General features: G+C 39.0%; 1 protein-coding gene across 1 annotated transcript; it reads left to right on the forward strand.

The window, feature by feature from the left end:
* Window positions 1-19,490: 19,490 nt before the first annotated feature.
* On the forward strand, window positions 19,491-25,172 carry LOC107821396 (endoglucanase 2). Its single transcript, XM_075226097.1, has 7 exons — window positions 19,491-19,686; window positions 19,809-20,046; window positions 21,193-21,476; window positions 22,441-22,878; window positions 23,013-23,154; window positions 23,872-24,038; window positions 24,540-25,172. Exons 2-7 carry the CDS (start codon window positions 19,833-19,835, stop codon window positions 24,870-24,872), a joined length of 1,578 nt encoding a protein of 525 aa, XP_075082198.1. The 5' UTR covers window positions 19,491-19,686; window positions 19,809-19,832; the 3' UTR covers window positions 24,873-25,172.
* Window positions 25,173-25,959: the final 787 nt, after the last annotated feature.

Here is a 25,959-nt window from a genome sequence, read left to right on the forward strand (position 1 = left end):
TCAACACCCATTAGATTTCTAACCTAAATCTTGTTCATTCATGGTAGAATTAGGAATTTTTGGATGAATTAGGGATTTTGCAAATTTGGGAATTTAGACCTTGATATGGGGTCGGATTCCGAAACTAATTACATATTTGGGCTCGGGGGTGAATGGATTTTGGTCCAAACCGAGTTTTGACCAAGCGGGACCGGGGTCGGTTTTTGACTTTTTGGAAAAAATGTTGGGAAACTTATAATTATACATTAGAATTGATTTCTTTAGCGATAATTGATATTATTAAGTTAATTATGACTAGATACGAGTGGATTGGAGGTGGAATCTAGAGGAAAAGCGGTGATTGAGCCTTGAGTTTGGCCGTGGAAGCGAGGTAAGTGTCGTGGCTAACCTTAGCTTGAGGGATTAGGTATTACTTGCTTATTTGTTATGTGTTTGGATGTTGAGTACAACATATAGGTGAGGTGACGAGTATCTATACGTTGTTGTCGAGTCATAACACGTGAGTAACTCTTATTCTTATAAATGTTATATTTTTTATCATATTATTCATGTTTAGATTATCTATTCGATGTGTTGAGCCATTTCTTATGATGTTCTACAGAATTTGGTTTTGATTGAATATTAACTCAAAGTTGAGATTGGTATTGTGAGACTAAGTGTTGAAGTAAGAATTGAAATTGTCATTTCTATCCCTCTATTATTGTTGTCTCTTGCTTGGGTGAGGTTGAGTATTAAAGCACGAATGGTGATATCGTGCACGTTCTTATCATTTATATGGCGAGGATAAGTGATAAAACACGAAGGGCGATGTCATGCATGTTTCTATTATTTATATGGTGAGGTTGAGCGATAAAGCACGAAGGATGATGCCGTGCACGTTCCTATTATTGATTACCTGGTGAGGTTGAGAGTAAAAGCACGAAGGGTGATGTCGTGTATTTCCTGTTTGTTGTGTTTACTTATTATTTCTGGTTCAAGGTGTACTAGCTGTTTAAATTCCTCTATTGCTGTGATTCTTTATCTTCCAACCCCCTTAGCATGCTTCCGCTCCCGTTAATATCTGCTTAGCTTCTGTTACTTGTTATTTCTGTTAGTATATGTTTTAATTGCACAAGTTTATGTATGTGTCTTGTCCTAGCCTCGTCACTTCTTCGCTGAGGTTAGGCTCGGCACTTACCAGTACATAAGGTCTATTTTACTGATACTGCACTCTCCACTTTCTGTGCAAATTTTGGTACTGGACCGTGTTGACCCGAGTGGGCTGCAGCCTTCAATCCAATAGGAGACCCAAGGTAGATCTGTCGGCGTTCGCACACCCTGGAGTCCCCTTCCAGTTATCCTAGTTTCCTGTTTTCTTTTACTTCGAGAACAATTGTATTTTCTTTTAGCCAGTATTTATAGTGACTCTTAGAAGTTCGTGGATTGTGACACCAAATTTTGGGTAGTTGTGTACTAGTACTTAGATTATTATGAGATTCCGCACTCCTTTAATATGTTTTGGTTTAATTGCTGTTATTTACTGATTTTGTTAGTGGTTAGTGTATTATATCTCTATCTATTGGCTTGCCTATCATTCGAAAAAGTTAGGCGCCATCATGATCCCGATGGTGGGAAATCCGGATCGTGACAAGTTGGTATCAGAGCACTAGGTTTTCTAGGTCTCATAATTCACGAACAAGCTAGGCAAAGTCTGAGGTATTGGTAGATGTCTGTACTTATCCCCAGAGGCTATAGAGTTTAGGAAAAATTTCACATCTATTCTTCTCTGTCGTGCGATTTGATCTCTCAATGCTAATTAAACTCTCTACTCTTGTTCTTTTGCAGATGGCGAGAACACGTACCGCTTCTTCAGCCGAGTAGCATCCAGAGCCCCAGTGGCAGCTCCTACGATGGGCATAGGATGAAGCGAAGTCGTGCAAAGGCCGAGGCAGGGGCAGAGCTCAGCCCCGAGCTCGAGCAACAGCGCCAACGATGGAGCCTCAGGTAGAGTTTGATGAGGACCATTCCAGCAGGGCCAACTCATATTCCAGAGGGGTTCATCACTACCCCAGTACTTCAGGATGCTCTGGTCCATCTAGTGGGACTTATGGAGAGTGTTTCTCAAGCCGGCACATTTCCTATAGCACTAGCCATCTCTCAGGCTAGGGAGGAGCCCAAACTCCCGCTACTCACACTCCGGAGCAGATGGCTCCCCAGTTTCAGACTCCAGCAGCTCAGCCAGTTGGGGTAGTTCTGTCGGGTGTTGCAGCACAGGCCGGCAATGGATCAGCTATGTCTTTTGAGGTTTTATGGAGATTGGATGTGTTTACCAAGATTTTCACCACTACCTATGGTGGTACATCTTTAGAGGATCCACACGATTATCTGGACAGTTGTCACAAGGTGTTACGGAACATGGGGATAGTGGAGAATAATGAGGTCGACTTTGCTGCCTTTCGTCTGTCAAGTTCTACCAAGAAATGGCGGAGGGATTTTTGTTTGGCTAGACCAGTTGGGTCGCCTGCTTTGACTTGGGACTAATTCTTCAGATATTTCTCGAGAAGTTCCTTCCTGTTACTCTAAGAGAGGACTATCGCAGGCAGTTCGAGCGTCTCCAGCAGGGCAGCATGTTCGTTACTTCGTACGATACCCGCTTTATTAATTTGGCTCATCATGCTCTTCTTATACTTCCTAAACGAGAGAGAGAGAGAGAGTGAGGAGTCTTATTAAGGGACTTGCTTAGTCTATCATATTGCAGACGGTTAAGGAGACAGGGAGCGAGATTTCTTTCCACGATGCAACCAATGTGGCCAGACGAGTTGAGATGGTTTTAGCTCAAAGGTGTGGTCAGGAGTCTAACAAGAGTCCTCGTCACTCCGGTGTATTCAATGGGGCCTCATTTGGGGGTCGGGTTACTTTTGGCAGAGTCCATCCTCTCAGGCCATTTCATTCAGCACTTCAGGCTTCTCACGGTGCTTCACGTGGTCGTGGCTCTCATATGTAGTATTCCGATCAGCTAGCTCACAGTGCACCACCAGCTCCTATCAATGCACCCCCGATCCAGAGTTTTCAGGGTGGTTATTCAGGCCGACAAGGTCAGTTTTAGGGTCAGCAGTCTCTGCCCCCGAGATCTTGTTATACTTGTGGCGATCCGAGACACATTGCTAGGTATTGCCCTCGAGCATCAAGCAGTTCTCAGCATTATGGTTCTCGTTCCATAGTCCTGGAACCGGGTGTTCCACTGCCCGCTCAGCTAGGTAGAGGTAGGGGTCAGACAGCTAGAGGTGGAGGTCAAGGTATTAGAGGTGGAGGTCAGGCCACTAGAGGTGGAGGCCATCCAGACAGGGCCCATCCTCGAGATACAATTTAGAGTGGTGGAGCCTAGCCCCAATGTTATACTTTTCCAGCCAGGCCTGAGGCTGAGTCAACTGACGCGGTTATCACGGGTACAATTTCAGTTTGCAGTAGGGATGCCTCAGTATTATTTGATCCGGGATCTACTTATTCATATGTGTCATCCTATTTCTCTTCATATTTGGTTATGCCATGTGATTCTTTGAGTGCCTCTGTGTTTGTGTCCACACCTTTGGGGGATTCTATTATTGTAGATCATGTCTATCGTTCGTGTGTGGTTATTATTGGTGGTCTTGAGACTCGTGTAGATATCCTACTTCTCGATATGGTTAATTTCGATGTTATTTTGGGGATGGATTGGTTGTCATCTTCATGTTATATTGGATTTTCACGCCAAGACAGTGACCTTAGCCTTGCCGGGGTTGCCTCGATTAGAGTGGAGAGGGACTCCTGGTCATTCTACCAGCAGGGTTATTTCTTATATGAAGGCTCGACGTATGGCCGAGAAGGGTTATCTAGCTTATTTGGATTATGTCCGTGATTCTAGTGTGAGGGTTCCTTCCATGGATTCTGTACCAGTTGTTCGGGAGTTTACAGAGGTATTTCCTGCAGACCTGGGGGGGATGCTACCCGATAGGGATATTGACTTTTACATTGATTTGGCTTCGGGCACTCAACCCATTTCCATTCCGCCATACCGTATGACCCCGCCAGAGTTGAAAGAATTGAAGGAACAGTTGCAGGATTTGCTTGATAAGGGCTTTATTAGACCTAGTGTCTCACCTTGGGTGCGCCGGTATTGTTTGTGAAGAAGAAGGATGGGTCGATGAGGATGTGCATAGATTATCGGCAGTTGAACAAAGTCACCATGAAGAACAAGTATCCATTGCCGATGATTAATGACTTATTTGATCAGCTTCAAGGTACCAGGGTATTTTCAATGATTGAATTGAGGTCTGGTTACCATCAGTTGAGGATTAGGGCATCTGATGTCCCTAAGACAACTTTTCAGTCTCGGTATAGGCATTATGAGTTTCTAATGATATCATTTGGGCTGACAAATGCCCCAGCATCATTTATGGTTTTGATGAACCGGGTGTTCAAGCCCTACCTGGATTCCTTTGTGATTGTTTTTATTGATGATATCTGTGAGCATGTGATTTTTGCCATATATGAATTACTCCCATAAATTCAAAAAAATAAATTTTTTCCATTGTTTGCAATTTCATGGATTTTTGTAGCATTTTTGTTAATTGTTTGCATTTGTCTACACATGTTTAATTTTGTTTAATTCATGAAAATACAAAACAAATATATTACATTTGCATATAGGACTTAATTTTACACTTTAGATTAATTAGTAAATTAATTTGTTTGACAAAAATAGAAAAATCACAAAAATGACTCATTTTTGCATTTTTATTTAGTTTTGAATTTTGTAGCTTTCTTCTAATTTGAAATTAATTAGTTGTGGTAAATATTATTTTGAGTAATTATCTTAATTTGGTAAAATATTTAGTTTAAGAGTAATTTAGGATTTGATTTAATTTTGAAAATGAAAAAGGAAAAATTGATTAAAAGAAATGAAAGAGCCAAATAAAAGGGGCTGTGATTTGGATCATTTGGGCAGGCCCAAATGAATTTCTTCCCCATAACCGCCCAAGTCCGGCCCAGCCCCACCCCAATACCCGATCTAGTCCCCAAATCGAAATGGCGTCGTTCCGTGAAGTAGAGATCTGGTCTGTTGATCTCTTTCAATCCAACGGCCAAGGAACGCCCCCCTTTCGATATAATTGTCCGAAATTCACAGAGAAACATACTATCTCTGTACTTCAACTCCTTATCCTTAACCCTAAGACCCACCGCCTTGAATTTCTCCACCATCTCCGGCCGGCGGCGGAGCTCAAACCACCACCAAAATCCAACCATGTAACCATCACCCCTCCCTGAGCCCCAATCCACCACCATTTCTCCCCAAATCCTCACCAAATTGGGTCAATTTCAAATCTAAAAATGAAGAAAGGAAAATCCTGGAAGCTTTCAAGTTTTCTATGAACGATGCGGCTTGAAACTAGTATTGTTCATTTGTTCACAAAGAGAACATGCGGGTAATACCAGTTTCGGGTCAAATCGAAGTCGCCTAAGGTTGTCAAGCCCTGTCCGTGTGGCCATCTAGGTATTTTTATTCTTTTCTCCTTCGTTTCTGTCTTCTGTTTTGTTCGTCTCTTTTTGTTTCTCCTCTTTTCTGTCTTTCAAATATTTTTAAGTCATTTTGTGTGCATGGTTATGATTCTGAATCTTCCTCCTCTTTAATTTGGGGTTTATTTTGAGTTCAATTAAATGGTCATTAGCGTATCAATGTCTTGGTATAATTAGTTGATTTAATTGCTTTAAATTACTGTTTACGAGCATCTCCATTGAAATCTTTTTCTGCTGAAAACTCAAAGGTTTCTTTGTTTGAAAGATTCCGACTAAGTCCAGAGTTTGAAAATTCATGTTTGGGCTATAGTATACATACCCATGGGTTTGGGATTAATTCGACCCAATGTGGTGGCCTAAAAGTAATTAGTAGCTGTTTAAGGGGTAGTTTAGGGAGATTGGGTAGGAGAATCTCTTGTAACTGATTGAGGGAAGCTTCCTAGAAGCTGGCTTTGGGACTTTACTGAAAATTCTGATTTTAATCTAGGGATTGAATAGCAAAAATGAAAATATCAAAAGGTTTAAAGTGCAAATAAGAATCCATTTTATGCTGCCCTAAGACTTGCCTATAAAGGCATCTTTTCTTCTTTCACAAGTCAGAACTGGAGAGATAAAAAAAATACAGAAAAGAGAAACTGCTAAATAATCTTAGTGCAAAAGACTGTTCTATTGAACTTCATCAGTGATTTTTTTTAATTTCTGAAAACAATAGTTACAGGTTTTATGATTTAAAATAGAGTGACATTGGGTTTTGAGAAGTTGTTGTGGTTGAAGTTTTTGAGGGTCACTATTCCATCGGGTTTTCGAGTTGATTGTATGGTCCTAATTGCTGAATCTGGGTTTGATTGTGGGCTAGAAATGGTTTGAAAATTGTTTTGCTGTTTGGGTCTTGGGTTTAAATCATTGAAATATAGTTCATTTTCACTGGTTTAGAGTTGTTTTCCTTCATGAGATTTTCTACTGTTTCATTGGTTTTGTGAGTTGATTTCACTGCTCAACTAGTCGAATATGGGACTGTCATCTGCTATTGTTTCTTTGCTGACTATTCGCCTCTATTCTTCTTTGTGCAAATTCCAGGTACATGCGCTGAAACCTGCATAATGTGATCTTCAAGTTGAATGTGAAATGAAAAATGGAAGTTGGAAGTTTGATATTCAGTCGTGTGTGCTGTTTACGTGTTAAGCTTGATATTCAAATCTTCTTCTCTATGTAAATATTAGCTTGTCATTCTAAATACTAATGTTGTTTAAGTTCCTATGCGTCTAATGGGTACAATGTATAGATACTGTTAATTAGATTTAGTAGTAGCCTATTCAGTTTGAGTGGCTTCTTTGATTACTGAAGTCACAAGGTTTTTACTGCTATAGATGCATATTTGGTAGGCACTTTCAGGATTTTGTTAAAACATGTATGCTGACTCTTAGGTGTAGTAGCTGAACTCTTATCGATCTTGAAATATGGACACCATTAAGGAATAATGCATAGGTTGTATGGTAGCATTGTGCTGACTTTCAGTTGTTAATGAGGCCTATTGTCATGTTTTGATCACATGAGTGAAAGTAGGAAATGTTCTGATGATTGTCTCACATCAGTTTTTGAATTTTGGGTTTGATTGCGATTTTACTTAGTTGGTATGTTACTTCTTCAATTGTTGGTTTGAAATCAGTAACAGTTCGGGTTAATTCACAAATTTGAACAAAACAAAAATGGAATCATGGGCAATACACGTTCGTTGGTGGATTTGTTTGTTTGGACTGCCGCTTTTCACTAAAACTTGGGATCATTCAGGCCCAAGCTTGAAGGTTCAATACTGATTCGCCTTTGGTAGTTAGCTGGGTTCGATACTGACCCCCTCTTTAATTATTGCTGACCTTGAATGCATTCCAAGAGACTCAATTCGAGTCTCGCTCCTGCTTTCTCCTTAATTTGGGCCGAGATGTTTGCAAAGTAGGGACACAGGTTTTTCATGGTTGGGCCTTCCCCCCTTCATGCCTTTGGTTCTCTTAATTATGGCACAAGCCATTCGTTGTTTTCAAACAGTCAAATTCGTTTTCTCTCTTCAATGCAAATGTTCTTTCATAAGGCTGGCCTGAACTTGGATTTATTGTTTTAAAATTGGTTCAAACTTTTAGCTTAAGCAGTGGTGACATTTTTCCTTTAATCCATTAGTGGAGGGGAGTTGTACTAGATAACACAAATAGCTTATGGCCCCTTCAAATTTTTAGTTTTCCTTTAAAATAAGTCGAGGTACGCAGCGCCAAATAAAATCTCAAATGCGTGGCCCTCAATTATTTATTTCTTTTAAATCCTTAGAACCCGAGGCGCGCCATTTAGCAAATTTCCCATGACCCTCGCAAAGTTAAAAACACGTAGTTGCTTTAGGCGTGTTATTTTAATAATATTACCTTCCTAAACTCGGATGTGCATTTCATGTGACTCAAATCCAAATCTCAACAACGTTAAATAAAATGTGTCGTAGACCACGAGTGCATTTCATGTGGCGTGGTTCAAGACATATTTTAGATAACGTTGAATCTTCCTAAAATTAATTTAAAGTGTTTAATAAGCTAAAATATACCATAGGCTAAAACATGTATTAAATCAGATAACTATGCCAATAATAACAGTTGAACGACCGTGTTAGAACCACGGAACTCGAGAATGCCTAATACCTTCTCCCGGGTTAACAGAATTCCTTGCCCGCATTTCTAGTTCGCGGACTGTGATACAAAGTCAATCTTTTCTTCGATTCGGGATTTGAATCGGTGACTTGGGACACCACACAATTATCCCAAGTAGCGACTCTGAATTTAATAAATAGATAATCTCGTTTCGATTGTCACTTTAATTGGAAAAACTCATTTATACACCCTCTCGGGAAGTAGTAAAAAAGGAGGTGTGACAATGTCTTGATCAACTCTCGCAGCCGATGAGCATGAGCAACATCTTCGGATCGTTCTTCAGACTCTGAGACAGCCAGTTATATGCTAAGTTTTCGAAATGTGAGTTTTGGTTGAGTTTAGTTGTCTTCTTGGGTCACGTTGTATCATCAGAGGATATTCAGGTGGATCCTAAGAATATTGAGGCCATTTAGAATTGGCCTCAACCTACCTCAGCCACAGAGAGCGGGTTGTTACCGTCGGTTTATGGAGGTGTTTTCATTCGTAGCAGCCCCTTTGACCAGGTTGACTCAGAAAGGTGCCCCATTTAGATGGTCAGACGAGTGTGAGGCGAGCTTTCAGAATCTCAAGATAGCTTTGACTATGGTGCCAATGTTGGTGTTACCCACGTGATCAAGGCCTTATATAGTATATTGTGACGCATCTTGTATTGGACTTGGTGCGGTATTGATGCAGGGTGGCAAGTTTATTGCATATGCTTTGCGGCAGCTAAAGATTCACGAGGAAAATTATCCAGTTCATGACTTGGAGCTAGCAACCATTGTTCACGCGCTGAAAATCTAGAGGTACTATCTATATGGCGTGTCATGTGAGGTGTTCACGGATCATAAGAGTTTGCAGTATTTATTCAAACAAAAAGAGCTCAATTTGAGGCAGAGAAGGTGGTTGAAGCTATTGAAAGACTATGACATCACCATCTTATATCATCCCGGGAAGGCCAATGTGGTGGATGATGCTTTGAGTAGGAAGTCAGCCAGTATGGGCAGCCTTGCGTACATTCTAGTCGGTGAGAGAACGCTTGCATTAGACGTTCTGTCCATGGACAATCAGTTCGTGAGGTTGGATGTTTCTGATCTCAGCCGTGTTCTAGCTTGTACAGTTGCTTGGTGTTACTTGTTTGAGCATCTCAGGGATCGACAATATGATGACCCTCATTTGCTTATCCTTAGGGACATAGTGTGGCACGATGATGCCAAGAAGGTTACAGTTGGAGATGATGGAGTTTTGAGGATGCAAGGTTGCATTTATGTGCCTAATGTGGATGGGCTTTGTGAGTTGATTCTAGAGGAGGCCCACTATTCCAGATTTCTATTCATCCGGGTGCTGCTAAGATGTATCAGGACTTGCGATAACATTATTTGGGGAGGAGGATGAAGAAGGATATTGTTGCATATGTAGCTCGGTGTTTAAATTGTCAGCAAATAAAGTACAAACATCAGACATCTGGTGATTTGCTTCAAAAGATTGAGATTCCTGAGTGGAAGTGGGAGCGTATCTCTATGGATTTTGTTGTTGGACTCCTACGGATTCGGAGGAAGTTCGATGCAGTTCGGGTTATTGTGGATAGACTGACCAAGTCAGCACATTTCATTCCTGTGGTAATTTCCTATTCTTCGAAGCGGTTGGCAGAGATTTATATCCGTGAGATCGCTCGTCTCCAAGGTGTTCTCGTATCTATAATTTTTGATTGAGATACACAGTTTACCTCGTATTTCTAGAAGGCAGTACAACGTGAATTGGGTACGTGGTTCGAGTTGAGCACAGCATTTCATCCACGGATGGACAGTCTGAGCGTACTAATCAGATCTTGAAGGATATGCTCCGCACCTGTGTTATTGACTTTGGAGGTTCTTGAGATCAATTCTTGCCGTTAGTAGAGTTTTTCTACAACAACAGATATCAGTCGAGCATCCAAATGGCTCCCTATGAGGCATTGTATGGTAGACGGTGTCGATCACCGGTTGGATAGTTTGAGCTGGGGGAGGCTCGGTTATTAGGTACAGATTTATTGCAGGATGCCTTGGATAAGGTTAAGATCATTCAAGATAGACTTCGTACAGCTCAGTCCAGGCAAAAGAGTTATGCCGACCAAAAGGTTCGTGATGTGGCATTCACGGTCGGAGAGAGAGTGTTGCTTCGGGTGTCACCCATGAGGGGTGTAATGAGATTTGGTAAGAAGGGCAATTAAGCCCTAAGTTCATCAGGCTTTTTGAGATTCTTGATCTGGGAGTGGGGGTGGGAGGTGGCCTACAAACTTGCGTTGCCCCTAGGTTTATCAGCAGTACATCCAGTGTTTCATGTGTCCATGCTTCGGAAGTATCACGACAATCCATCCCACGTGTTAGATTTTAGCACTGTTTAGTTGGACAAGGATTTGACCTACGAAGAGGAGCCGGTAGCCATTTTAGACTAACAAGTTCGTTAGTTGAGGTCGAAGAGTTATCTTTCGTTTTGTGTGCAGTGGAGAGGTTAGCCTATTGAGGCAGCTACTTGGGAGTCCGAGCCCGATATAAGGAGTAGATATCCCCATCTTTTCACCGGCCCAGGTACTTTTCTATGTTCGTTCGAGGACGAACGGTTGTTTTAGAGGTGGAGAATGTGATGACCCAAAAGGTCATCTTCTATTTTAGAACTCGATTCCATATTCCAAGGCCTTAAAAACCTCATTTTATCTCTCCTCGATTTGCATGCACAGTCCGGATGTATATCCGAAAAGCTTTTATGTGAAAATTGAGGAAATAATAATTTTTGCCCTAAAAAGCTAATTTTTGTTGACTTTGCTCAACGTTTTGGGTAAACGGACCTGGACCCGCGTTTTGACGATCCTGATAGGTCTGTAGTAAAATATGGGACCTGGGCATATTCCCATAATCGAATTTCGAGGTCCCTAGCCCGAGAAATGAATTTTGATGAAAATTGTAAAACTGGAATTGTAAAGGTTTTAAGAATTTGGTTAATAACTGATCATGTTGATACCGGGTATGTATTGTGGTGCGGAGCCCGGTATAGATCCGTTATGATATTTATACCTTATTTTGTGAAAATTGGGTGAGAAACGGGACTGATTTGACGTGATTCAGACCTTTGGTTGAGAAAATAGAAGTTTTGAAACTTTCTTAAAAATTTCATGCAATTTGGTGCTAAATTCGTAGTTTTACGTGTTATTTTGGCGATTTGATTGCGCGATCAAGTTCATATGATTTTTTAAGACTTATGTTCATATTTGGTTTGGAGCCTCGAAGGCTCGGGTGAGCTTCAGATAGGCTACGAAATGTTTTAGACTTAGAAAAATCTGGTATTTTGCTGCAGCAGTTGTTCTGATATGCCCTTCTTCACGTTCGCGTAGGTAGTATCGACAACGCGAAAGGTAAAAATGAGGCAGGGGAAAATTCTTCTTTGCGAACACAAAAGACTAGTCGCGAACGCGGAGCAACGGGGGATTTACCCTTCGCAAACGCGACCTATCTACCGCGGACGCGAAGCATGGGACCTGGGGGAGGGGAAATAACTCATCGCGAACACGACACTTGGCTCGCGAACGTGGAGGATGGGGGGATGCCTTCGTGAACGTGATGGATTACTCGCAAACGCGTAGGCCAATAGGGCCATATCTTCGCGAACGCGAATAAGGCCTGTTAAGTGATTTTAAAATAGAACCAAAGACGGGATTTCGTCAAAAATTCATATCTTCTTCACTAAAATTCGACATAGGGCGATTTTTGAAGAGGGATTTCAACACCAAATCATATGTTTGTGTTCTTTAACTCATTTTCTTCAATTTCCATCAACACCCATTAGATTTCTAGTCCTAAATCTTGTTCATTCATGGTAGAATTAGGGATTTTTGGAAGAATTGGGGATTTTGCAAATTTGGGAATTTAGACCTTGATTTGGGGTTGGATTCCGAAACTAATTACATATTTGGACTTGGGGGTGAATGGAGTTTTGTCTAAACCCCGAGTTTTGACCAAGCAGGTCCGGGGTCGGTTTTTGACTTTTTAGGAAAAATATTGGGAAACTTTATAATTATGTATTGGAATTGATTTCTTTAGCGATAATTGATGTTATTAAGTTAATTATGACTAGATACGAGTGAATTGGAGGTGGAATCTAGAGGAAAAGTGATGATTGAGCCTTGAGTTTGGCCGTGGAAGCGCGGTAAGTGTCGTGGCTAACCTTAGCTTAAGGGATTAGGTATTACTTGCTTATTTTGTTACGTGTTTGGATGTTGCGTACAACGTATATGTGAAGTGACGAGTATCTATACGTTGTTGTTGAGTCATAGCATGTGAGTAATTCTTATTCTTGTAAATGTTGTATTTTTTAATCATATTATTCATGTTTAGATTATCTATTCGATATGTTGAGCCATTTCCTATCATGCTCTACTAAATTTGGTTTTGATTGAGTATTGATTCAAAGTTAAGATTGGTATTGCGAGACTAAGTGTTGAAGTAAGACTTGATGTTGCCATTACTAAGTGTTGAAGTAAGACTTGATGTTGCCATTTCTATCCTTTTATTATTGTTGTCTCTTGCTTGGGTGAGGTTGAGTGTTAAAGCACGAAGGGTGATGCCGTGTGTGTGCACGTGAATTTTGCTTTATGAGAACTACTCCCAAAAATTCAAAATAAAATGGTTTTGTGTTGTTTGTGATTTATTTGTATTTTGTCTGTGCATGTTTATTTCTACTTTAATTAAGAAAAATACAAAAATATGTGTTGCATGTGCATTTAGGATTTAATTTTACAATTTAGGAATTAATTAAACAATCAAGTTTGTTTTACAAAATGGAAAAATCACAAAAAATATGTACTTTGCATTCTTGCACTTAATGTCCAAATTGTGTGATTTTATCTTTATTTGATGTTTAATTTCGTGTGATAGCTATTATTAAGAGTTAATGTTTTAGTTGATTGTCAATTTTATAATTTAATTAGGATTTTTAGTTGAAAAAGGAATTAAAAGAAAATGAAAGAAAAAAGAAGAAAAGAGTGAAAATTGGGCCAAGTTCAATGCAAAAATCAGGCCCAAATCACCCATGAACCAGGTCTAGTTGGCCTAGCCAGAGACGTCTTAATACGACGTTGTTTGGTCACTCTTAATCGAGGTCGTTGGATTAAATCGATCCAACGGCTGAGATTCAATCTCCCTTACCCATTCCCTGGGTCGACCCGTTCCCCGGTTCAAACCGCCCCAGTACTACTCCAAACGACGTCGTACCTATTAAGTGAATTGATCCAGGCCGTTGGTCGTGCTTGATCCAACGGCCAGGATTAAAACACCCCCCCCCCCCCCGTATATAACCCTAATTCCTTACCCCATGCCCTCAAAGCCATACCCCCCCTCACCTCTTCGTCTCTGAGCTCTAGAGACCAAACAGATCCCCCGCCTCTTGCCACCGTGCACCGCCCACCGGAAATCGCCTCACGGCGGTTCCGGTGGTCCAAACGACCCCATCTTTTCACCACTGATTCCGCTCGACCTCCCCATTCTGAATCCCTAACTCTTATCCCTCGAATCCCAGCCGTTTGCTTCGAATATTAGATCAAAAATCAGGCCGGAACCCTATCTCGTCCAATAGCCTCCAATTTCACACCATAGCTTCCCCAAGACTTCCTCGTTCCAGTCCCACGCTCAGTTTTCTTCGAAACACCCCCGAGATCCTCGAATCTTAGGTCAAAGGAATCGACCCAAACCCTAATCCGTTCATATGCCACCAAACTCACACCCTGCCACCCCCTGACCTCCCTCGTTCCCAAACCACCCTTAGTTTGCGTCGAATCACCCCGGAAAGTCTCGAATCAAAGGTTTTAGAATGGTGAGCTGAAGCTAGTTTAGAGACTGAGGTCAAAACGGACCTTAGTTGAATGTGTTCTCGTTTAGGAACACTCGACTAGGGTCCGTCTTGGCCCCAAGTCCAAAAGGCATCGGAGGTTCAAACCCAGGCCCCGTTTAATTGGTAGGTTTTCGTTTTATCTTCTTTTTCTATTAGTTTTTGTTCAATAAATTCATCCTCTACTCCTTTCTTATTTTTTGTTTAAATTTGAATGTTTTGTGCTTACTCTGTATTTTGTTTCTTCTTTGTTTTCCTGAATGATTCGAATCAGTCAGTATTAGTAAGTTTTGTATAAACTGTAGCTATTCCCGTAATTGCTCGCTATTACTGTACGTTCAAAGTATGTCATTTGTGATTGCCCATCACTTTGTATACGAATTCAGTGTTTTCATTTAATGTATTTACAGTGTTGTTCGTATTTAGGTTTAACATGGAATTATGTTTAGTTTATTCCCTGAATCACTGTGTCCTTCATCTTGTTGCAATGCTATTTTGATCTGGTTTGAATTCAATTGTTGTTTGAGTTTGCTGAGTTAAATAACAATGTTTGGTCTGATATGAATTGAACTTGAGTTCACTTTTGAGCCTTAGTTTATTCAGTTGTTGGGTCCCCCCAAGAGCATTGGTTATAGCTGAAAGATGTAGTATAGATTAAAGGGTTTGAGGCAGGACAGTAGGGGATTCCAGGATAATACACAGGGGTTTAGGAGGGTATTTTGGGAATGAAAAGGTTTGAAAATGGCTTAAGATGAATGGGCTAACAGTAGGGTACTAAAGTACCATTAAACTAATGAATGGTTTAAGTGCTAATGGGGAACAAAACATAATGGTAGGAGAAGGTTTAAAGGAAATGGATTAAGAAATAGGTGTCCATACCTGTTTGAATTTAAATAAAGAAAAGACAAGGGTAGTGGGGAACAAGTGAATTAAAAAGAGAGCAAAACATGTAGTAGTGGAGGAGGAATATCATGGGCAGAAAATATTTTCTTAATTAGCCAAGTGCTCCTTAGAGTTGGAAAGGGACTGAAGTTTGGCTATAAATAAGAGGGGCTGGACACAGTGTGAAGGGTCCGGAACCTGTTTGGAGAGGCTGGTCTGGCTGTTCTTTTGGGCAGACTTTAGAAGAGAAAAGGTCACTGTTTGAGAGGATCTTGAGGTCAGTTTTTAGTCAGTTAAAAGAGACAGCCCAGAAAGCTAGTGAGGTTTCAATTTTAAGAGTGTTTGAACTTGAGTCTAGAGTGTTTGATTACTGTTTCATCAACCCTTTGAGCAAGGCTTCAGTTCACTTTCAAATCTGAAGTATTTTGAGTAGTTTGAGATTCTGTTCTGTGCCTGTTTGGTTAAGTGTGAATCTGGAGCTAGATTTTGTTTCAAAGAACTGCATCCCATGGTTTGAGGTTGATTGGTTTTGGTCTGAGTTTTGGCTTGCTGTTGCTGTTGGTTTACAACCTCTCTGGGTTTTTCTGGGGCATTGATTGAGTCACTGCTGCTAGTGTATTGCTGTTGTATTGACTGCTACTAGTATGTTGCTGACCTCTTTCTTTTCTCATTATATTGCCATTTCCAGGTACACAGCTGTAACCCTGGTCATTTGTAAGCTGAAAACATAATCATGAATATACATGAAGATTTGAAGCTTTAAGTTTGATCTAGATTTTCTACTGACTTGTATATTAGGATATCTCACTCACTAATATCATGTAAATGCCTGCGGGATGTATAACTGGACAGTTCTTGTAATGACTTAATTTGGTGAACTTTCGAATGAATTTTATATCATGTATCTGCTCTTGTCTATTTCGAATGTATAGTTGTAGTCAATAATATTTGGTTTGTTTTAGCTTGATTATTAGGTAGTGTATTTCGAATGCATGTCCGTTAGAATCCGGCCTAATAGACTATTAAATTAATACAACAATCTAATTGTAACATCAATGACTTGAGTTTAGGATTAGGAATAGACATCTAAATTACCTCTTTCTAACTATTGCTCTTCTAAAACCTGTAGTAATATACTTAATTAGATATAATCACTTCACATTTCTGCGTGGCAAATTGTTGAATATGCGTAGAATAACTTAAGTAAGTTTCATTAAGTGTTTAGTTCGTTTAAAATCGAAAGAGTGATGTGTTTTGTTGAAAAGAGATCGACAGCCCGTATTTAGGCGGATTGGGCCTCCGCACTTGAATGAGATGGCCCAGGTCCTGTTTTTAACACTACATTCGTTTGGACCTGGGCCCAGGTTGGTGAATAGTCATGCCCGCCTGCGTACTTAGGTTTTGATTTTAAACGGGTGGCATTCATGACCCAATTATAAAAGCTCTTAAACCATATAATTAACCAGGATTCCTCCTTTTATTTTAGAAACGAACTAAGTAGAACACTATAGATTACTTTCGGTTTGCCCTTTAATTAATGAACGAGATGAGCTTCGCCAAATAAAGCACCTAGATTGTGGGGCCCTCGATAATTGTATATATTAAAATACTTAGATTTCGGGACAGGCCGTTTAGCAAGTTTCACGGCCATTTTCCAAAATAACAACGCGTTAGTCTCTTTAGGCGCGTACTTTAAATAATATTACCTTCTTAAACCCGGGTGCACATTTATATGACCCAAATCCAAATCTCAACAAAATCGAAATATGTCGATGATCACGGGTACATTGATTGTGACGTGGTTCGAGATGCATTTCCATGACATTGCGTTTCTTTTTTTAAATAATGAATGAGACGAGCCTCGACAAATAAAATACATAAGCTGCGGGGCCCTCTATAAGTGTTTGTAAAATTCCTTAGACTTCGGGATGAGCTATTTAGCAAAAGTTCACGGCCTTCCCCAAAAATGATAATACGCTAGTCGCTTTAGGCGCGCCTTTAATAATTTACTTTCTTAAACTCGGGTGCACATTTATGTGACCCAAATCCAAATCTCAACGGAGTCGAAATGTGTCGATAACCACGGGTACATTGATGTGACGTGGTTCGAGATACGTTTGCACAACGTTGCAATTCTCTGTTAAAATAATATTGATAATAATAAAACGGTTAAAAGTTAAATTTGCACATAAGTTCATAATTGTATAAAAATCAGATAATTAAGCCGAATATGACAGTTGAGCGACCGTGCTAGAACCACGGAATTCGGGAATGCCTAACACCTTCTCCCGGGTTAACAGAATTCCTTATCCGGATTTCTGGTTCGCGGATTGTTAAACAGAGTCAATATTTTCCTCGATTCGGGATTCAACCGGTGACTTGGGACACCATAAGTGGCGACTCTGAAATAAATAAATAAATCCCATTTCGGTTGTCCTTTAATTGGAAAAACTCCCTCTGCGCCCCGTTGCGGTGGCGCGGGTGAAAAAGGAGGTGTGACACCGTGCACGTTCTTATCATTTATATGGCGAGGATGAGTGATAGAGCATGAAGGGTGGTGCCGTACATGTTTCTATTATTTATATGGTCAGGTTGAGCGATAAAGCACGAAGAGTGATGTCGTGCACGTTCCTATTATTGATTACCTGGTGAGGTTGAGAGTAAAAACACAAAGGGTGATGTCGTGCATTTCCTGTTTGCTGTGTTTATTATTATTTCTGGTTCAAGGTGTACTAGCTGTTTAAATTCCTCTATTGTTGTGATTCTTTATCTTGCAACCCCCTTAGCATGCTTCCCCTCTCGTTAATATCTGCTTAGCTTCTGTTACTTGTTATTTCTGTTAGTATATGTTTTAATTGCACAAGTTTATGTATGTGTCTTGTCCTAGCCTCGTCACTACTTCGCCGAGGTTAGGCTCGGCACTTACCAGTACATGGGGTCGGTTGTACTGATACTACACTCTGCACTTTCTTTACAGATTTCGGTACTGGAGCGTGTTGACCCGAGTGGAGCTGCTGCCTTCAGTCCAATAAGAGACCCAAGGTAGATCTGCTGGCGTTCGCAGACCCTGGAGTCCCCTTCCAGTTATTCTAGTTTCCTGTTTTCTTTTACTTCGAAAACAGTTGTATTTTCTTTCAGCCAGTATTTGTGGTGACTCTTAGAAGTTCGTGGATTGTGACACCAGATTTTGGGTAGTTGTGTACTAGTACTTGGATTATTATGAGACTTTGCACTCCTTTAATCTGTTTTGGTTTAATTGCTGTTATTTACTGATTTGATTAGTGGTTAGTGTATTATATCTCTAGCTGTTGGCTTGCCTATCGTTCGGAAAAGTTAGGCGCCATCATAATCTCGATGGTGGGAAATTTGGGTCGTAACAGTACTATTAACACAAGCGACTCTATAATAATATTAGATAAATACTTTATTTTGTCCAATTATATATTTGTATTAAGAAAGTCATTAAATATATAAGAATACTTAGCTCAAAATTCAGTCAGCTAGTTCAATTATTATGGTATATTAACTTTACATCATTGTAGGCATAAATTTGAAACACTAGATCTGTCTCAGTCAAATAAAGGTAAAATTTGAATTGTGCTACTCTTTTTCAAAAATATTAAAAGTTGGAGGAGTGTCAACTTTTGTTAATTTAGCAATACTTCATGGCAAGTTTAATCTTGAAATACTAAAATTTCCTTGAAATATTATGAATTCTTGAAATACTACAATTTCCTCTAACTTTAATATTTAGTGATAGTGAGACAAGATCTGTCCGCAGTCAGCACTCTACCAATCTGTCAAATGGCAATCACTAATTTCCTTTTTCTGGTAATTAACACTATTTGTGAGTAGCTTTCGATGCACATGTAGTACAAATCGACAAAGCACCGTACTAACATTTTTAGCTTAATAACAACTCAATCATTTGTATGGAAATTCTAAAATAAAGAATCCCAAAATTTTTAAATAAAATTTACAATTCAATTGAAATTCTCAAAGTAGTAGTTGTTTCATTCGATTCTTGAGGACCAAACTATTTACTTACTTTTTATACTTATAAATAAATCGTTTAATTATTTTACAGTAGTGTTTGACTATATAATTTTTATTTTCAAAAGATAAGTAAATAATTGTTTAATTATAGATCTAAAATAGCAACCAAGTCAACCATCGTCAAGATTTATGTTGTGTGACAGAGATTAACCAGTACAATAATTTGTCTACTTTCTATTTTCAGAATTTTAATTTATATTTAAAATACTGAGAAATTGGTCAAATTAATTTCAATAAATCCATCAATTTGATATGGAAAATAAATTTACCCTCTTCACAAAATTCATACTTGTCCAAACTTGGTCAAGGATTTCATTACATTTTCAAAGGTTGTTGTTGGGGTGAGATTTCCCTAAAACCAAAGTCAATTATTTTCCTCCACAAATCTCGTTATTTAGATACTAATAATAACTCAAAAACAGCTTAATTAATGGCATTATCGTCATTCTCCTCAACTGTACGGAAAACATCTTGAATCTGAAGTTATATCATCTTCTTCTTCAGAAAAATTTGTCGGTGCCCTGTTCTATCACATCTACCTCAAATAACCAATTTCATTTTCCACAAAAATACTCCAAATTCTGCTTTTCTTTTTATTCCATTTACCTACATTGCCTATTTCTAATATTATAATTCTTCATTTTGTTAAGATCACATTTTCTTTTATCCCGCATTGCTACATGCGGGGATCATTAATCAGGTTTAAACATACCCTCTTCTCAATTTCTTCTTTTAATTGATATTTGTTTCAAAGTTTCAATTTTTATTAGATCTGAATGATAAAGTCCACATTTTTATTATTATTATTTCTTGATATTGCAGGTAATTTTGTGAGTGAATAAGGAAATGGGAGAGAAATCAAGAAAAGGAGGTTGGTGTGGTTGGATTATAGTTTTAATAGTGGTAGCAGCGGCTGCTGGAGCCATTGTTGTACTTGTTAAAAAGAAGCATAATGGTTCAAGCCCAGATGCTGCTCCTGTTCCTGGACCTCCTGGTTCTCCTACCAAGAAATATGCAGATGCTTTGAAAACTGCAATGCAGTTCTTTGATGTACAAAAATGTAAGGCCCCTTTTGATAGTTTGAAGTAATTTTGTGTTTTGTGCTCATTATTTAGATCCATGTTGAAACATTTTCATTTACATTAATGCAGCTCACTTGTTCGATACTGTAGTTTGTTTTAATTTACTTTCCTTTTTGTTGGATACACTTTGTCTTTTACTCTTGATCGTCTCCAGGATTTGTGTCATAATGACCTGGACTTTTCATATGGATGTTGCACTTTGTAATGTCTTGGTTGCTCATTTCTATATTTGTTAAAAAAATATTATTTACTGTAATTGCGGGCTAAACTCTTTAATTGAAGTGGAATTGTAATTTTCCTATTAAAGTTAGTGCAATGAACTGATCTGTAGCTGAGGCGCCTGTGCTGGTGTAGAAGGATTAGTAATAAGAATGTACCTTTTGGCAGTGAGGGTAGGGAACTTATTAGCTGTCTAAACTCTTTTCTCTTTATAATGTGGGACAAGGTTCAAATGTGTTGGTATCAACAGAGTTCCTTGATGAGGGTTTGGGAAGAAGCACATGGCCTTGTGTCTTTTGAATATGGAACAAGGTCTCAAGGTCACTGTATCAATTGAGCCTCCAATGAGGGGTTCGGTAAAGAGGTGCATAGTTCTTGTCTCCTTGCGATGTGAGACAAGGTCGTAAGGTGACAATCTAAGAAAATCACCCATTCGAGGGATTTGTCAAGATGTACATAGTCCATGTTCCCTCGAGAGCATCATCTAATGATGAATGGATCTGTCAATGAGTATTCTTGAGGTATTATTATGCCCACACTGGTGGGGTGGGAGCATTTCCCGAAAATACGCCTTGTTCAGTCACCTTATCACTTCCCAATGTGTGACAAGGTCCTATGGCGATGGCATTAACAGACACATTTCCTGTGACTGATTGTTATAAGTTTCTACTGAGGATGTTCCTATTATAATTTATTGTCATAGTTATATTACCATGACTTCAAGTACTGTCCAGATATTTTTAAAGATTGATCTTAATACATACTGAAATGTTATTGGTGACTGCCCTAACTTAACCTTGTTGCTTTACGTAACTTGTTTTCTTGGAGACTTGTTCTAGTTTTTGTTCTTTTAAATTTGTACGTTGGGCTCACTTTCTTAAGGGTAAAATCTCTTATTGTTTCAGCTGGGAAGTTAGTAAATAACAAAATATCATGGAGAGGTGATTCAGCTGTCAAAGATGGAAGTCCAGCAAAGTTGGATCTCAGTAAAGGAATGTATGATGCTGGCGACCACATGAAATTTGGATTCCCTATGGCTTACACTGCCACTGTGTTGTCGTGGGCCATCCTTGAGTACGGTGATCAGATGAAGGTTGTGGACCAATTGGAACCTGCTCAAGACTCACTCAAGTGGATTACCGACTACCTTATCAATGCTCATCCAAAAGATAATGTTCTTTATATTCAGGTTCTTGCCTCAATTTTCTCTTTCTCAAGTATGCTTTTCTTGCTGCTGCAGCATTCAAGACTTATAGGCTTGCTGGAATGTTGAACTTTGGTCTTACTTTAGGAAGACTACTGATATTTAGAGATTTCTGTTATGAAACTTCCTTGTTCTTCGTGGAAACTATTTAGGAGAATTCATCTTAAAGTGAAAACAAGAAAATTTCCCGAGTCTAGGTCATTGTGAGGGAGAGTAAGTTTGCCTAATGTGTTTAGTAAAAGAGTGCATGTAGTATATCATTACAGTTCTAATGATGCAGAGAGTGTCCTTATTTCTTGCACTTTGCCTCGTATCTATATTGTTAACTATTCTATGTTCACGTTTTACAATTTTGTTAATGATGGCCTGTTTGCTAAGTGCTTAGTTGCTTGCAACATATAATACAAGTGAAGTGACAAGAAGTCGGTAAGTATTTATAATGTGAAAAGAAGGCCCAGTTATAAAAGGCATGCCACTTAAAATGCCATAAACATAGAAACGTTTAGTCAGATATCCTTATCAGTAAAAGATGAACTATATATATTTTGATTCTTAAAAGATGAAGAACTATATTATTGAGTAGAAAATGACAAACCTCTAATATCCTACAGGAGTATCTTCAAATTACTATCAAAGTTTGATTGTCATGCATTACGGTATACTTAATACTCTTTTAATATGAATTAATAATTCTGTACTAATCAAGGATGGCTAAGCTTCATATCATCTCAAGCATACTGTCCATTTGTAGACCAACATGACGTTTCCATTTCCTGTCAATATTATATAGGAGAGTTTAAGTTTGCATCAAGTGATCTGGTTCAGATTATATTTAACTCTTTTAGTTGTTTAACAATTGCTTTTTCTGTTTTTGAACGTCAATCACGGTGATGTTTCATTTGATCACATGTACGTGAGTGTTTGTTTCACAAGCTCGACTCTTTGGCAGGTGGGTGATCCTGATGCCGATCATAAATGTTGGGATAGGCCCGAGGATATGACTGAGGAGAGGCCTCTTATTCAGATAAATGCTTCTGTCCCTGGGACTGAAGTCGCAGCTGAAACTGCAGCAGCTATGGCTGCAGCATCCCTGGTGTTCAAGTCCAGTGACTCGGCATACTCAAGTGATCTTCTTAAGCATTCTAAACAGTTATTTACTTTTGCCGACAAATATAGAGGTTCCTACAGCGAGAATATTCCTGAAGTCGCAACATATTACAACTCAACTGGATATGGGGATGAGCTCTTGTGGGCAGCAAGTTGGCTATATCATGCAACTGGAGATCAATCATATTATGATTATGCGACTGGGAAAAATGCAGATTCTTTTGGTAATTTTGGAAATCCAACTTGGTTTAGCTGGGATAATAAACTAGCTGGTACTCAGGTATTCTATTTTATGTTGGTATATATAAGCAGTGTGTGTTTTGGATGTGAATTACTCACTTTGTTTTTCATGTTTTACACTTGAACTATTCAAAGTAAACAAATTGAATAAGTCAATGACTGCTTTAATTGCAGGTTCTTTTATCGCGGGTCAGCTTCTTTGATTCGAAAGGCACCTCAAACTCGGAGACACTTCAAGAGTATAGGAAAACTGCAGAAGCCGTAATGTGTGGTCTCCTACCGAAATCTCCAACAGCAACATCCAGCAGAACTGATAGTATGCCCCATCTAACCTTAGCTCTATTTTTGTTCTTCCTGTTTTCTTCCCTATCAACACCTTTCTATGAGTATTGAGCAGATACTTGCAATTTTATTTGGAGTGGCTGACTTGCATAAGTCAATATAAAACGAGTCTATGTTTACAGATTGAACCTATGTTTTTGTCCTATTTTCCTCTCTGTCATGGCTTGTGATATAGAAGACAAATTCACTATAAGTAATGATTGAAGCATAAATCGAGAAACGATGTCTGAGTAGTAAATAGAAAAGCTGAAAATCTGCACCTAACCAGAACTAAATGCAATGAAGTAGAGATAAGAAACTACAGACATTCAACTTTTTTTTTAAAATTCTGTTGAGGCATTAACTTCATGAAGTCCATAGATCTAAAACAAAATTTTTTATGGTCTTTATACCACTTTGACTGATGGCTGGAAAAGTACTATCTTCTTCTCTTCTCATTCATTATATTTAGTAAGGAAAGAAAACTGATTGTGGTTTTAACTCTATCATGAAGCCTGTCTTAATCTTTTTCCTAAACCCTTTACAACATCCGTCTTGTAAGGAAAGATATGAGCTTAAAAGGGTAATTGTACTGAATGGTTAATTATTTCATTTAGTTCCACTCTCATTTCAAGCAAATGTTAAGAACTCATTTCATTAGTTTACTTGTAACCTAGTCTTTGTTACTCATTTCAAGCAAATGTTAATGCAGGTGGTTTAATATGGATAAGTGAATGGAACGCATTGCAGCATCCTGTAGCTTCTGCCTTCTTAGCTGTACTGTACAGTGATTACATGCTCACTTCTCGGACTGCAAAAATAACTTGTAATGGAGACGCATATACACCGTCTGATCTGCGGAAGTTCGCCATCTCCCAGGTACACTTCTTGGTCTTTTTACTTACTGAGAAGATTTTTTTTTCTTTGGATATTTGATCTTATGTTTTATCAATAAGCATCCAACAACTATGTCTTAATTCCAAGCACGTTGGGGTGGATCCGTTATATGAATCCTCAATCATGTTGCTTCATTTAAGTGCATCTCGATCCAATATCATGTAAAAGAAAATTTAAAACAAAAATAGAAGTACTAGAGTTTTCTATATTTACTACTGTCATTTAAATTTCTGATAGGACTAATAGACTTCTAGAAAACATTGGACCTGAAATAAGCGTACTAACATGACTAAAACTTAATTCTAACTAATTCGTGTTTCCTATAATCTTTTTCTTCCATTGTTCCTATTTTTTGCTAGGTAAAACTTAATTCCAACTAATTGGTGTTTCCTATATAGATCTTTTTCTTCCATTCTTAAATTTGCTAGGTCTGATTTTGAATTTACAAGCTTACGATTTTGGAAATATACCCCATCTTTGTAGGCTGATTATGTATTGGGTGACAATCCATCGAAGATGAGTTATCTCGTAGGGTATGGTGACAACTATCCACAATATGTTCACCATAGAGGGGCTTCCATTCCTGAAGACGCTGATACCAGTTGCAAAGATGGTTGGAAGTGGCTAGATTCGACTGAACCTAATCCCAATGTTGCGACTGGAGCTCTTGTTGGTGGACCATTTCTTAATGAAACATATATCGATTCAAGGAACAATTCAATGCAAGCAGAGCCAACCACATACAATAGCGCTGTCATTGTTGGCCTTCTTTCTGGTTTGGTTACCACTTCCTCTGTGGTTCAATCTTTCACCTGAGGTGATAGCCTTCACGCGTGTGCCACCTCGTGTTGTCTTCTACAGTATGTAGCTGCATACATAATTTTTTTATTTCTTGTAGCTCCTTGAACACATATATATAGGTGCATTATATATCTGTGTGTGTTAATGTTCGTGTGTACACATTACCTGCTCTATGTTACTAGTATTCGATTTACGCGCTCAACTGGCATATGAGTTTTTGCTGTATTAGTTTGCTCAAAAACATTATGCACTCTCTTGTTTTTCATCGCGTTAAAATTGCTAGATATGAGAGTTCCTATGATGGATTTAGAGGAACTAGTTCTGAGTCTTTTTTGTTATTGCAAATACTAGTTTGGCCATCAATATAGCTTTTTAGTAGGTAGTCGAGTGTGTGTCTTCCCCATACCAGTAGTATTAGTAGTTAGCTTTGTATTCTATTACTGATAATCTCTATTATTACATGTTGAGCATTCCACTTATTTTCTTATTATCTTGTTGTGGTTAGTGCTTGTTGCTACTCCTTTCTTCTCATCTTTCCTTGAGCCGGGGGTCTATCGGAAACAGTTTCTCTACCTTCAAGGTAGGGGTAAGGGCTGCGTAAACATTACTCCCAGATCCCACTTGTGGGATTATACTGGGTTTGTTGTTGTCATTCCACTTGTTTTCTTATTATCTTGTTGTTCTTACTGCATGTTGTTACCGCTTTCTTTTCATCTTTCCTTGAGTCGGGGGTCTATCGGAAACAGCCTCTCTACCCGGGGGTCTATCGGAAATAGCCTCTCTACCTTCAAGATAGGGGTAAGGTCTGCGTACACATTACCCTCTCCACACTCCACTTGTGGGATTATACTGGGTTTGTTATTGTCATCCGTGTAGCTTTATTTTGATCGAAAAGAACAAGAACCAATCTCAGACCCCACTTTGTTTTTGCCGTTTAATCTTGTCTTCTAGTCCAAACACAGTCCATTGAGAACATCTTATGAAACATGATTTGATTTTTCATGAAAGTTGAATTCAAACTGATGTGAAACCGACCAGAGGCAAACATAGTACATACGTGCCACTCCACAGTGAAGCTAAGCTAATCCCAATATCTGAAAGT

The sequence above is a fragment of the Nicotiana tabacum genome, chromosome 12 (assembly GCF_000715075.1).
Source record: "Nicotiana tabacum cultivar K326 chromosome 12, ASM71507v2, whole genome shotgun sequence".
Taxonomy (NCBI): Eukaryota; Viridiplantae; Streptophyta; class Magnoliopsida; order Solanales; family Solanaceae; genus Nicotiana; species Nicotiana tabacum.